General features: G+C 34.4%; 1 protein-coding gene across 1 annotated transcript; it reads right to left on the reverse strand.

The window, feature by feature from the left end:
* Positions 1-162: 162 nt before the first annotated feature.
* LOC109011059 (ornithine aminotransferase, mitochondrial-like) lies at positions 163-12896 on the reverse strand. The gene is made up of 10 exons (XM_018992091.2): positions 12598-12896; positions 11524-11632; positions 10470-10700; positions 9275-9434; positions 9031-9086; positions 7901-8053; positions 6863-6960; positions 5893-5973; positions 839-1072; positions 163-605 (listed from the first exon to the last, which is right to left on the reverse strand). Exons 1-10 carry the CDS (start codon positions 12735-12737, stop codon positions 443-445), a joined length of 1425 nt encoding a protein of 474 aa, XP_018847636.1. The 5' UTR covers positions 12738-12896; the 3' UTR covers positions 163-442.
* Between the last annotated feature and the right edge of the window lie 1886 nt (positions 12897-14782).

Genomic DNA, 14782 nt, shown 5'->3' on the forward strand with positions numbered 1-14782 from the left:
TGACGAAGAAGAAGAAACTCAGAGAGCTAGGAAGATGTCGATTAAAATATATATGCCCTAGAAAGAAATGGTATTCATGTACTGTGTGTGATAATCATTGAAAAGGCTCCTGCCAAGGTGAGTTTGCACCCACGAGCTGAACAACTCATCACAGGCACACAATTAGAGTCCACATATCAAGATTAAAAAAACACTTTCCGAACATTACATGTTTTTCCTAACATGGTTAAGGTTTCAATTATCAGCGCACCACATGCCTTGCTCGAATTTGTACAACATCAATTATCACGTTCTAAACTTCTCATAGATGTCTTAATATTACTTTAAAAAAATATTTAATATGCTAGAAATTGAGGAAAGTTCTGAAAATCCATATGAAAAATGATGAGACATGAATTTCTGCAAGTTATTGCCTTTGAAAGTAGAGTAATGTTCATGTTGTTCAGATATCTTTATCTGGAGAACCATATGAGTTTCGCCCACAACGATCACATATGTTAGAACTAGTTGGGGAGACATGCTCTGGCTTTGCTCTCTGCATCTTTGGTAGATCAATTTCAAGAACATCATGCAGCGCCTTTGAGCCTTCTTGGAGTTCATCTAAACTGAGAAATGCACATAATGCAAGTCAAACAACTTTAAAAATACCGATACTCATTCTATCGTAATTTCTATTTGCTGTGTGGAACCCAAAAGTCCCCCCACCTACCAACCTTGTTTTCCCAGTCACTAATATGTCAAAAATGTGAAAGAAAAGCAGAAATCCTTTAAATAAAATATAAATCTTAAGAGTTTCAACCACATAAATGATGAATATGCACCGGGCATTCTTCCTTACCTCATTGAGAGTGGGGGAGTTAAACGGACAATAGTATCATGGGTGGGCTTAGCAAGAATTCCTCTCTCTTTCAACTTGAGGCAGATATCATATGCAGAAATAGGGAAGAGACTCTTGCTGTTGAGCACCACAGCATTGAACAAACCTCTTCCTCGAACTTCTTTTATGTAGTTTGGGAATTGCTGCTGAATCTTGAGCAGCTGGTGCCTTAGCTCCTCTCCCAGCTGGGAAGATCTATGGAATCAAATAGTATAAAAATTAAAGACACTATTACCATCAAATGAGGATAAAATCAAAGAAGGAAGATAAGAAATATAACATGAAGCTGGGAAGTAAGCAAGGCTGTGTATCAAAACCTAAATTTATGCAAATGAACTTTGTAATCCAATTGTGTTGGAAGGATATACAGCTCTTCCAAAGCCTTATGCTTTAGTTTTAAAAAGGAAAACCTCAATGCACAAAGTGAAATCAAGCATTATTTTCCATACTTTAATATTCGTGGAATGCATTAAACATGTGATTTCACGCTGAAAACTCGCTGTTGCTAGGGTCCTAGGGATGGCAATGGGGTGGGCTATCCAGAGGCCCTGCCCTAATGGGACTTGTTCAGGAAGCCTTTAACTGGTAAGCAGGAGGTTGGGTTTTGAATAACACAAGCCATGGCAGTTTGACTGGGTTTAAGTTTTGAGACCAACGTGGTCCACATACCCTTTCTATACAGTTTTTAACAGTAACTTTTGGTAATCAATCTTTTGCACTAGCCACTTTAGTCATAAAATATGCCAATTTTCTCCTCCATGCTAGTTATGTATGTTAACTATACATCTCATCATTGGAAAATGCCATACCCATAATTTAAATTTTGAATAAATAAATAGTTGTGAAATATAATATTTAAGCGATGTCTCATCTTTAAATTATCACAGGCGGCATGTCCTGTATGCCTTGCCTCGCTCAGATGAGTTTGGGATGACTATTCCTTTACTGGGGAGAGTTGCTGGGAGGAGAAATCCATTCCAGATCTGCCCCAGCAATTGCTATGCCGAATAAGAATGTTTCCAAATGCGGGCCAGTCTCTAATGCTTTCGGTAAACTAGAAATGAAGGTTAGTCAGATACTTTGAAAGCACTAATGAAAATAAATTGAAACTAGGACCAGATAACTGGAAGTAGTGAAAGTAATGCAGGACTAGATAACTGGAACTGGTAATAATGAAAATAAATTAAAAGCACTAAGAAAGAGTAACAATATTTATTCATGGTGAAATAACTTACAAGGAAAACTCAAGGAGTAAGGATTTTTTAAAGAAACCCGGGTATTATGAAAGGGAAAGAGGAGAAGAAGGTATTCGGAAGGAAATAAATCCTAAACAAAAGTGATGCCTTCTTCTGAAGCAAGGTTTCCCTTTTATTGATGAAGGGGGCACCAATTATAATTATTAAAGCAATAAGGTGAATAGCAGTTTTACTATTTATTCACTTAGAGACAAAAATGCTTTTGTAGGGGATGGCTTTCTCAGCATAAATTGCGGGAGAGTCATCTCTAAGCACTGAAAGTAGCAGGAATCTGGCAATTGGAGACTAATCAGTCTTGGGAGGACGGTAGTCTGTCTTCCGCCAATGTCGAATCAAGTGAGGAAGCCAATCAGTCTTTAGGACAGTAGCCTTCAACAAGTCTTGTCGGTTTGTGCCGACAGATCATTCATCTTCAAATAACCTTGAGGTATCTTCTGAATCATGTCCAAATATATTATTGTATGGGTCAGCAACTGAAGCTTCGGATGATGCTTCCGACTTGTTATTAGATTCATCTTTTTCAAGGGACTTCTTTAACAAATAAATCAAATCCTTTTTATTAAGCCCTCCAAAAACATTCTTCTTTTTAGACTTTGAGGATTTATCAGATTTAATAGTTGCAGAAGAGGAAACAATAGCTTTTTCCCTCTGTTTAGCATTGTTAGTAGTGGTGTTCACTTGGATTAGTGGGTATCCAGGCGATGTTAATTGATGAACAATAACAAGGAATTTCTCAGTATTTTTCAGATCTGGAGCAGTCTGGGGGAAATCTCTAGTAATGTTATCAATAATGTCTTGTGTATGGGAATATCTATCCCACCATTTGATAAAGTAGTATCGAATCAATATGTAACCATTTCTCTCATAACTCAATTTTAGAATTCAAGGGACCTTGTACGGTTGTACCTTTTGCAAAAATGGAGGGAGTAGGGAAATTTGGCACCATGACGATCCAATTTTGAAACAATTACATTAGCAAAACATTTAAAGATTTTTGAAGTTGTTCAAGAAAAACTTCAAGAATGAGATCAAACTGGTTCCACCATTTTAAGAACCAAAGGGAAAGTTTGCCTTTGAATTTCTTATCAAAATTAAGACACCAAGAGTGACTCATGTCTGTAGTCTGAAACAACATAAATTTGGATCAAGCATCAATATAATCATAATAACAATAAACAATTTCAGAATTAGAAAGTCTTTTTGAAGTAAATGGGTGATTACCCCAGTCTTCTTCAGTAATGATGTTCAAAATGTAAGCACTATGATAAATCAATTTTGATTTATCAATTTTATCATAAATGGGTTTAATAACAATGGATTCTGTTTGGAGCAGAATACCAGAATAATATTGGATGTTTTTGGCTGGATTCTCAGGAATCCAATGAAAAACACTTAATATAGCTTGAGTTATCAGAACCTTTGACTTTGATATTGAATATATTAAAGGTTCTGATAATTTCATTCATGATTTCCTTACTCGTGAATTCTTACAGCAACCATGAGCAAGAAGAGTGATAAAGGAAAAAGATTGTTAACCTCCCCCAATTCCTGATCTCAAGCTCATTAAGAACAAGCATGCTTCCGCACTTGAGATTACTAATAGGTTTACTACTCTTGGGAGTATCCCTAATGTTAAACCTATTTCATTTTCTTCTGCTATTGCTATCCCTTATGACCCATATGCTAAACCAATTTCTTCTGTTAAACCCACTCAATATTCCCCTGCTTCGAAAATTGAGTATATTAAAAAACTTTTTTCCCAAAATCTGTTCTATATTGAATCTCGATCGATATATACAGATCCCTTCAAAATAGCTTCCAGCTATTTTCCTCCAGGTTTTCACTGGATTTCAGAGAATCTGGCCAAAAACCTCCAATATTATTCTGGTATTCTGCTCCAAACAGAATCTATTGTTATTAAACCCATTTATAATAAAATTGATAAATCAAAATTGATTTATCACAGTGCTTACATTTTGAACATCATTACTGAAGAAGACTGAGTATTCACCCCTCTACTTCAAAAAGACTTTCCAATTTTGAAATTGTTTATTGTTATTATGATTATAATGATGCCTGATCCAAATTCATGTCGTTTCAGACTGCAGACATGAGTCACTCTTGGTTTCTTAATTTTGATAAGAAATTCAAAGGCAAACTTCCCCTTTGCTTCTTAAAATGGCGGAACCAGTTTGGCCCCATTCCTGAAATTTTTCCTGAGCAACTTCAGAAATCTATTAAATGTTTTGCTAATGCAATTGTTTCAAAATTGGATTGTCATGGTGCCAAATTTCCCTACTCCCTCCATTTCTGCAAAAGGTACAAGGTCCCTTCGATTCTAAAATGGAGTTATGAGAGAAATGGTGACCTGTTGATTCGATACTGCTTTATCAAATGGTGGGATGGATATCCCCATACACAAGACATTATTGATAACATTACCAGAGATTTCCTCCAGATTGCTCCAGATCTGAAAAATACTAAGGAATTCCCAATTATTGTTCATCAATCAACATCGCTTGGATACCCACTAATCCAAGCGACCACCACTAATGAGAATACTAAATAGAGCGAAAAAACTGCTGCTTCCTTTTCTGCAACTATTAAATCTAATAAATCCTCAAAGTCTAAAAAGAAAAATGTTCTTGGAGGGCTTAATAAAAATGATTCGATTTATTTGTTAAAGAAGTCTCTTGAAAAAGATAATTCTAATGAATCTGATAACAAGTTGGAAGCATAATCCGAAGCTTCAGTTGCTGACCCATACAACAATATATTTGGACATGATTCAGAAGATACCCCAAGGTTATCTGAAGATGAATGATCCGTTGGCACAAACCAACAAGAACTGTTGAAGACTACCGTCCTAAAGACTGATTGTCCTCCGACATTGGCGGAAGACAGGCTACTGTCCTCCCAAAACTGATTAGTCTCCAACTGTCAGATTCCTACTACTTTTAGTGCTTAGAGATGACTCTCTTGCAATTTATGCTGAGAAAGTCATCCCCTACAAAAACATTCTTGTCTCTAAGTGAATAAATAGTAAAAATACTATTTACTATTCACTTTATTGCTTTAATAATTGTAATTGGTGCCCCCTTTATCTATAAAAGAGGAACCTTGTTTCAGAAGAAGGCATCACTTTTGTTTATGATTCATTTCCTTCCGAATACCTTCTTTTCTTCTTTCCCTTTCATACTACCCGGGTTTCTTTAGAAATTCCTTGCTCTTTGAGTTTTCTTTGTAAGTTATTTCACTATGAATAAATATTGTTACTCTTTCTAAGTGCTTTTAATTTATTTTCATTATTACCAGTTCCACTTATCTAGTCCTGCATTACTTTCACTACTTCCAGATATCTAGTCCTAGTTTCAATTTATTTTCATTACTACCAGTTCCAGTTATCTAGTCCTGCATTACTTCTCTATCTCTATCTCTATCATTTCTATATTTCACTTTCGCCCCTCCATGGTATCATATATATATAGAAAACACCATTATGCATCACAGTGCAACCTTAGCATAAACAGAAATTGACAGTCAAATAATTTCTCATACATACAAAATAAGGTCTTGATTATTAAGGTGATTAATTTTTTCTTCCAATATTATTACTGTCTGAGTATCCAGATAATTTCAATCACAAAAGAAAAAACATTCTGTCATGAAGTCATGACTTAGCTGTTCTTATCGAACTTCTTTTTTCGAACTTCTTTTATGTCATATTGATGATGCAACAAAAGGCAATGGAATTGATACCTCTCAGCAAGTCGCTCATCTTTGATCACTTCTAGTGAGGCAATAGCAACTGCACTTGCCAATGGATTGCCACCAAAGGTACTGAGAACAATAATGGAGAAAAGGAAATATGAGTTATCATGTCATCCCAACAGCAACCCCAAGAAAGTAGCAGACTTAAACAAAGTAAAAATATTGAAGAAGAGAAGGAATTGTAATGATAATCCATAGAAACTTTTAGGAAAACTTTGTTGTCAACTGAACAGAGCCATTTCAAGTCAATGGCTTTTACCCCTTTCTTTTTGTGAAACAGATGTGTAATCGAATAAATGGCCCAATAACACAACGCATAAGAGACAAAAATAAAATGAAAAGTAAAAGATGCACAACATGGAAATTGTTTTCTGAAGAGATGATACATGGTCATAGCTCCTCGTGATACTAGTTTCTCAGCCACCTCACCAGCTCTTCCATATACATCATGCAAAAAGCACTTGAAATGCTCTTTTATAATACATACTCAATGGATAGATTAAGGTACAATTTCAAGTTGTACTTCTTCCAAAGACTCCAATACATGGTAATATCAGCTCAACATGAAAGAATGACTAGTTCCGGCCTCGTTTCAAGAAAAAGTAAATGGTTTCAAACATGGGCTAGGTAAACATCTGCTTGGACCTGGACACACCATCATCCTGTAAATTTATGTGCTTGGTGCAGTCTTCAAATTTGCCTATTGTGTCATATAACTCAGTGAACCAATTGACTATATCTAAACTGAACCCAACCATTTATACTCTTATGCCTTCTTTAAAAAAACGCTCCATACAAACAATTGAAGTAGTGTCTTGGTAACAATTTCTAAATGAAAACATGAATATGGGCATTAGAGGCAAAATCTTCTAGATAGAGCTGGATAAGTGTTGGTAATTAAAGGCTGATTACATAAAATTCGGAGCACATTTAGGATATACAAGTTATAAATGTAAACCTTCCATGCTCTCCTGGTCGGATACAAAGCATCACATCTTTGTCTGCAAGCACTGCACTTACAGGTATCACTCCACCACCCAATGCTTTTCCAAGCACCTGAATAAAATGGCCAGAAACAGGAAAATCAAGTTATTTTTTAATGGTATGTTGGAAGAGTCAGGCTTTTTCTTTTAATTTTTAATTTTTAATTTTTATTTTTAATCCCAAGCATGAGAAGAAGAAATGAACATAATTGTTGTATTTCAGCTGCAAGTTTTGTCCTCTCAAACATACCTTCTACAGCAGATACGACATCTCTTTTCATCATGCAAAACACATCATGACTAGAATGCAAGGAAAATAAAGAATGAAAATGTTAAAGTAAATTTTGAAACAAGTATAACGTGAACCCTTAGAAAAGTATTCTTCACTTGTTTCTAGTACACGTGCATAGTTAGCAATTGTGGCCTCTTGAAACCAACCAATTTCCCAGAGTTTGAAACTTTGCTTTCAATGCCATCCTATGTGGTCTTGTGCGAATCTTTATGGAATACAATTATCTGATAATGGCTATGGATGGGATCGAAAGAAATCCATAAGAATCTCGTAGCTTTTTCATGGTAAGTAGAAATCCATGGCTATAGCCAAAAAACAATATTATGGCTTGAGCTTCTGCATGTAGCCAATAAATAGTCAAAGTGTGTTTCAATTAAAAATCCAACAGATGCAACTGTGGCCTTCTGCAAACAACCAAGTTCTAAAGAGTTCTGTTAGTGATATGTCAAAACCTTTTTATAATCAGTCTTCCCACACATTTTTTTTTACCAGGATGTAATAATGTATGAAGTATCCAAAAGGGCAAAAATGACAAGTGCCATGTCCTCGTGAATGTCAAACTAAGTGGACCCACCACGGGGTGCTACCATCCTGGTGCCCAGAAGTGTAATGGTACATATAAACACCATTGAGTTTGTAATTGTCATCCACTAGTTGTAGAGGTCCTGAAACCATAAGAATTTGGAAAGGTGTCGGGGGGGTGAAGAAGAGGGGTGCTCACCACCATATCTGGGCGCACTTCTTCCCAATCACAAGCCAGCATTTTTCCTGTCCGTGCTAAGCCAGATTGTACCTCATCAGCAATCATTAAAACATTATACTTTGAGCACAGATCTCTGACAGCTTTTAAATAACCATCTGGTGGGATTACAACCTACCAATATATAAAGAAATATTCCTCAGGAAAACAAGGAAATGGGAATTATTAAAAAAAAAAAAGCGATATAAAATGTGAGAAAAGTAACCTTCATAATCCCTCGATCAAAAAGAGACAAAAAAAGGAAGCAGTGTCTGAAGCAAAGTGGGAGCTTTATATTTTTGTAGTTCAGTAAATGCATATAAAAAAGAATTCACTCAAATGGAAAGGTTAACTAATTATTAATGATGTTTACTGGGATTGACAAGAAAACAGAGGAATTTTAGTCACTCACCGAGAATTTCAGAATCTTATCAAGAAATGTTGTTTATTTACCATTGCCTACATTGATCGTTATGTTTGGTTTGAAACATACCTTGGAGCAATAGTGGTATATGATACATGTCAGATTTCAGACAAAGGCAATAGCTTTCACTGCCTTCATTACAGGGTCACTTGTGCAAAATAGCAACTCAGAGTACAACCCCCACAATATGAATAGGGGTATTTCTAGGTGATAGAGAATTTTATTTATAATGGCAAGGTATGGGTTGACTTCAAGAGACAAACCCAGCTAGAATTATAAGCCAATCCAGGAAATTCATGTACGTTTAAACCATTGAAGTCTATCGCATAAGCCCATCCAATATTAGTAGGTGATATGCAGTGGTAATAAGCACATGTTCTTTAAAGTGTATCATCCAAAGAAAGAGAAGAATGCCTTCCAAATTAGAAGAGATTCCTTGATCTGCTTACTGGTGTGGCGTATATATTATAGGCCATATTAGTACCATTCATAAACAGTTCATTATAACCAAGGAGCATAAAAGCAAAGAAATTGGAGAAATAAGAAAATTCAGCCATTTCATGTAATTCAGAAGTTTAGAAACTACATTGTTCAAAAACTGAGACATATATCAACAGTTATACCCAAGTCCCAGTAACATATCTCAGACCATACAGGGATCAAATACTCAATTCCAAAGCACACATACCCCAGCCTCTCCTTGAATGGGTTCAAACAGAAATCCAGCTATTCGATCGCCATTCTCTGCACCCAATTACAGAAACATGCAGTAAATAACACACTCCCATCTACCAGTTTAAAACGGTTCGATTGGATGATTAAAAAAATAGTAAGAAAAATGTAATTAAATATCTATAAACTAAAATTAGATTACAGTACAGCAAGAACAAGAACCATCAATTTTAAAATAAAAATTTTCGGCACACTCAAACCTTTAAGGATTTTCTCAAGGGCATCTGCATCGCCAAAATCAACTTTGAGATGGCCAGGCAACAACGGCCCAAAACCACGAGTAGCCTCATTGTCACAACTCATGGAGATAACAGCTAATGTACGACCATGGAAGCAGCCACAGCATGAGACAATAATAGCCTGCATATGATTCACTCAGAGTAAAGCAGCTGACGTCACAAAGTTTGTCCATATAATTGGCCATTTACCAAAGCAGAGAAAGTAGAAGTTTTAGGGAAAAAAAAGTAAGCAATTAGCAAATATAATTACGAATATCTCGAAAAATAGAGAAAGAATAACCACAGGATTTAATCTCATATTACATATTCCAGAAATTCTCATGACAAAAAAGATTAACAAATCTCATGACAAAAAAGATTAACATACAACATATAGATGTATCAAGTATCCCAAATGAAATAGAAAAGCTTAAATTGCATGACTATAAAGCTCATTTTTGGAACAAAAACACAGGAGGTGAAAGAACATCAAACTTCCTACAAGTTAATATTAATCAATGACTAACTATACGAGAAAATATATAGACAGAGTAAAACATTAAAGAGTATCCACTGGTAGTGCAAATCTAGAACAGGATAAAGAAAGTCGGCTAAGATGTTTTCATCACACAAAACAAAGACCAAAGACAGCAGCATCAATGAGGAGGATATATTTCAGATGGTAAAAGCACAAGAGCAAGGATATACATTGTGTTATGTTTCTGCTCACTGGCATCTCTTAAATCTTGTTAACACAGGTCATTTTTTTTAAAAAAAAAAAAAGAGTTTTTGAAAACTTCCTCAGTTAAAATCTTATTAAATAAGGGTCATCTTTGAAAACAAGGGTTTTTGAAAACTTTCTCAAAATTTTCATACTCAATCCAAACATCTTTCAACAGAAACAATTACAAAAATAATCTTCATAAAAAAATCTTACTTCAATTTCCATAAACTTAAAAATATTCACAGAAGGAAGAAAAAAAAAAAAACTCTCAACCATTTCATATCACCTAACTATATATATGAGCATCGAGTGAGGTCAGAGATGAAAAAACTATTGTTCTCAGTGGCCTTAATTGAGGTAAAAGAGTTCACTCCAAATACAATAATTTGAAATAATGAAAGCATACTATTGAGGATACGTGCCAAAGTAAGCATAATTATCCTGGGACTCTACCTCATCTTTGGGAATTCTTTTCTTCTCATAACCCCATTTCCTTGCCAACTTCAGAGCTGTTTCCACACCTTCTGCACCGGTATTCATAGGAAGTACCATCTCATAGCCAAACATGCTATGCAGACACTCAGCAAATATTGGAAATCTATCATTGTAGAAGGCTCGAGAGCTGAGGGTGAGCCTTTCTGCCTGTTCTAGTAATGCTTTCATGATCTTTGGATGACAATGTCCCTGAGCAGTGAAGCTATGAATTTGAATACTGAAAATTCCATTTCAAATTTAAAACAAAAATTGGAAAAAAAAAAAAAAAGAGTAGGGCAATAGTCCAGAAGAGAAAGTTGCCTATGACAGACTTCTACATTGCATAAACTTCTTCTCTGACTTTTGAGTTTTTTTCAGGGATAGACGAAAAGTTACAATGGTGTCTTGAAACAACCTGATTAACAGAAACATTTAAAAAAAAAAAAAACAAAAAGGTAGGAAAATGATACTGTCATGAAATTTGATAACAGAAACTTTCCATACTTCAACTTTGGAAATGGCTTTTGGAAAGATCGATCCATGCCATCTGGTAAGTTAATGAAGCCTATATAGATTTCCAGATTTCAACTGTGGAAGTGGTTTTGGTTGAAATATGGTATGGTCCTGGTTGTATTGAGAGGTTTTAGAACCCATTTTTGAATCGATTGAGGAGAAGAGTAAGGGAATGGCTACTTTGAGGTAGCCAGACCTCCAAATTTTCATACAAGATGAAAATGTTTTTTGAAAGAATAATTTTCTTCACTATTTGTTCAACATACATAGGCCTTACAAGAGAAATAACCATATATGACAATTATTTGCCTTGCTTTTACTCAAAAGGAAATTACTTAGTAAGTAGAAAATCTTGCTGAGCTAATTAAAATATTGATACCATGAACACTACTGAATAAAATATTGCTAGCATATTAGAGATATTCTATTATTTATTACCTAATTTAGGTTCATAATTAAATAGCGGAGATAGAGCTTTGTTGATTCCCTGAAAACTTAGGAAGGCGTGCATTCTTCTAACCTGATTAACTGCTGAGTAAGCTGAAAGGAAATCCAGATATCTGTTGCCCTCTGGATCCCATACAGATGATCCCTTTGCTTGTGAAAATACAATGGGGACTGGGTGGTAACTGCATTTGAACCAGGAAAAAGGCTTTGCTAATGACATACTCAGCAAGAAATGCTCGATAAATCACTCCAACATAAGGGTACATATGAAAAACAGCAAAAACATGTCCATTTCAGATTTCTGGAGTAACAAACATTGAGCAAACACCAACAACAAAGTAAATAAGTTTCTACATCGCGTTAGGAACCTCATGATGGAGAAAGACATGATCTACTGATTAGGCATCCATCTTCACCATATCACATGCACGCCACTGTCAACAACATAAGTGACTTACTAAAAGGCAGTTGGCTGATACAACCATCAAGGAACGAAATGCCAATTTAGAAGGAGCAATGGAACTCCCAACCACCTTCAGCCAGAAGAAGGCCCCACATGTGAGCTACAGCCGACTGAGGGAGCATCCAGAGCAGACAGCCACCATCTGGATGATGATCTAGCCAAGTGCTTAGCTCAATGTTTAGGTTATACATATCAGGAAAAAGAAAAAAACTAACACTTTCCATTTTTTTTTATTTTTTTTTTAAGGGACACTTTCTATTAAAATTGCAGTCTTTATGTGCCTTGAGGTTTAAGAATCCAAGGCAGTCTTGCTAGCATGCCCTCTACAAACATAGCATGAGATAGATTGAAACTCAAGACGATCACTTTCTTGTTTGTCTTCAAGGAATTGTGATTATGTGAATGCTAAAATCTCTACCTGATCAATCAAAACTGTTCTAATGGCTTTAATATGGCATAGCACATCCTTATTCAGGATCCAGAGAGAGGGAGAAGAGAGAGCATTCGATGAAAATGAGCAAAAACCCAGAAGCCAAAACATCAAAATGTAATGAGAGAGAGAGAGAGAGAGAGAGAGAGAGAGAGAGAGAGCACTAGACAAAAAAAAAAAAAAAATCAGAAGCCAAAACATAAGGTTCTTCAATTATATGAGCATAGATTTTGACGTGGAGAAAGGAAGCTCACTTGTGGGCACTGTATTCATATTCCAAGTTGATGATCTTTTGAGAGCAGGAAGCACCGTTGCTGGTTTCAGGGATAGCACCGAAACTCCTTCCCCAACAAAATCTAGAAGGCAATGACTGCAAAGCTCTCCTGCTTGCCATAGATGAGAATATTATCGTTCACTGTTTGCTCAGTTATCTCGACTGCCCACATACACTCCCTCTCTTGGAAGGCAGAGGACAGAGCGTTGGACTTGGGACTTGGGAGAGAGATTAATCAGATAATTATTACAGAATTTTGTGCTCTTTTCATCTTTGCCTGTCGTTATATCACGTGGTAAAACGCCTCTCGATGCATATCCATACGACAACTTGGGAACTGACAACCGCACCCATCGTTGTCGCGCAGAACTCAAAAATAAAAAATAAAAAAAAAATAAATGTCCTTTATATCTTTCAGTTAAAATTACGAGCAAAATAAAATCTCAGTACGATTTATGTGCCATTTATATTCTACATTGTAAGAGACCCGCCGAACTTCTTTTATGTTTTTGGGTACGTTGCATTTGTTTGAAACGAAGGAAGAAATGAAACAATATGAAAGGCTACCACGAGATTTATTATGAGTTTTTACTATAATTCAAAAAGGAAAATGACATGTATTACATCTTTATTTTATTTTTATCCTATTATATTGCTGTGATTTAATCTATTAATTATTAAATTTTTTATTTAAAAAAATAAAAATTAATTTAATCATGGATTAACAATTTCACATCAATACAGTATAATAATAATTGTTTAGAATAATAACAAAATCCGCCTGTCTCAGTTCAGAGAAGTCTCTATATTATTTCATCATTTTTAGCATATTTTTTGTCTGACTACTCTATCTCTATCCGTCACTGTTAATCCGGCTGTCTCTCTCTCCTCCTTTTTTTTTATTTTTTATTTTTTTTAATGTTTATGTTTTGGCTCAATTTTTAATTCACCATCCTTTATTTTTTGAGTTTTTTCTATTTTTCTTTTACGGGTGTAGAGACTAGAGAGAGTAGTAGACGTAGAGGTAGACTTGTAAGGGTAGGTTTGGGGGTGAGATGAGACATAAAATTATCATCTCATCATTATACTTTTTTCAAATCTTCATATAAAATATAATAAATAATTTAATTTTTTCGAATCTCAATACAATAATAATATTAAAATATAATATTTTAAACATTAAAATAAAACACAAAATTCTCATATCATCTCCCAAAAACCTGCCCAATTTTCTACATCTAGTTTGTTTTTACAATTATCTTTATCTCATTTTATTTTATAATTATAACTTTTTTAAATTTATATAACATAAAATAAGCAACTCAACTTTTTTTTAATTTCAAAATAAAAATAATATTAAAAAAATTTATTCTAATAATTTTTTGTTTATTTTTTATTTTTACTTATCTCATCTCATATGTAAAAATAAATGAAAACTTAATTTTTAAATTTTTTTTACTTTATTTTATTTTATTCTTTTTTATTTTAAATTTTTGTTGGAGGGCCTCGTTAGGAGTGATGAACTTACGTTAGTCTTTTTTGAGTTTTCAATTTTTCACTTTTCAGATTATTGTAAATTTTCATCTTTTTCAATTTTTTTCTTTTATGTTATTATTTTAAATAATTTTACATACAATTGTAAAATATATAAATATCGTGTAACCATTTAAAAAAATTAATTTATTATTAAAAAATTAATTTTTTTTTATATAAGTTCTATATTGTATTCATTTTTTTTTTTAAATAATTATGTGACAATTACACAATTTACGATTATAAATATATTTTCTATTTGAATATAGTGGTAATAATGCAAATATATATATATATATATATATAATTAGTTTTTAATCTTTCTGTATCCGAGCTCCTATTCATTTTGATTATTCACCAACTAGCCTCTACTCTTTACAATCCCATTTCCTTTTACGTTAGTCAATGGAGCATCTTATAAAGAAAGAAATGCACAAGAAAAATACATATATATCATTTATAGAAATATACAGACTCCATATCATCACGATAGTTTTAACAACGTCGACTCTGTCATTGTTCGACAATGGCGGCCAATGGAGTCATTTCTCTCTCTCTATGTGGCACTTACGCTTTGACTCCGACAACTCCGATCAGAATCGGAGTCCGCTCCTAATCGGAGTCGGATTCCA

This window comes from Juglans regia, chromosome 3 (genome assembly GCF_001411555.2).
Source record: "Juglans regia cultivar Chandler chromosome 3, Walnut 2.0, whole genome shotgun sequence".
NCBI classification, from domain to species: domain Eukaryota; kingdom Viridiplantae; phylum Streptophyta; class Magnoliopsida; order Fagales; family Juglandaceae; genus Juglans; species Juglans regia.

What these genes read in the sequence shown, in the direction of transcription:
- LOC109011059 (XM_018992091.2), bottom strand. Translation starts at nt 12,737, where the DNA reads ATGGCAAGCAGGAGAGCTTTGCAGTCATTGCCTTCTAGATTTTGTTGG. An exon ending in TATGAATACAGTGCCCACAA is followed by an intron (nt 11,633 to 12,597) that starts GTGAGCTTCCTT and finishes GTTCAAATGCAG; the next exon opens with TTACCACCCAGTCCCCATTG. An exon ending in GATGAGCGACTTGCTGAGAG is followed by an intron (nt 1,073 to 5,892) that starts GTATCAATTCCA and finishes TTGATTCCATAG; the next exon opens with ATCTTCCCAGCTGGGAGAGG.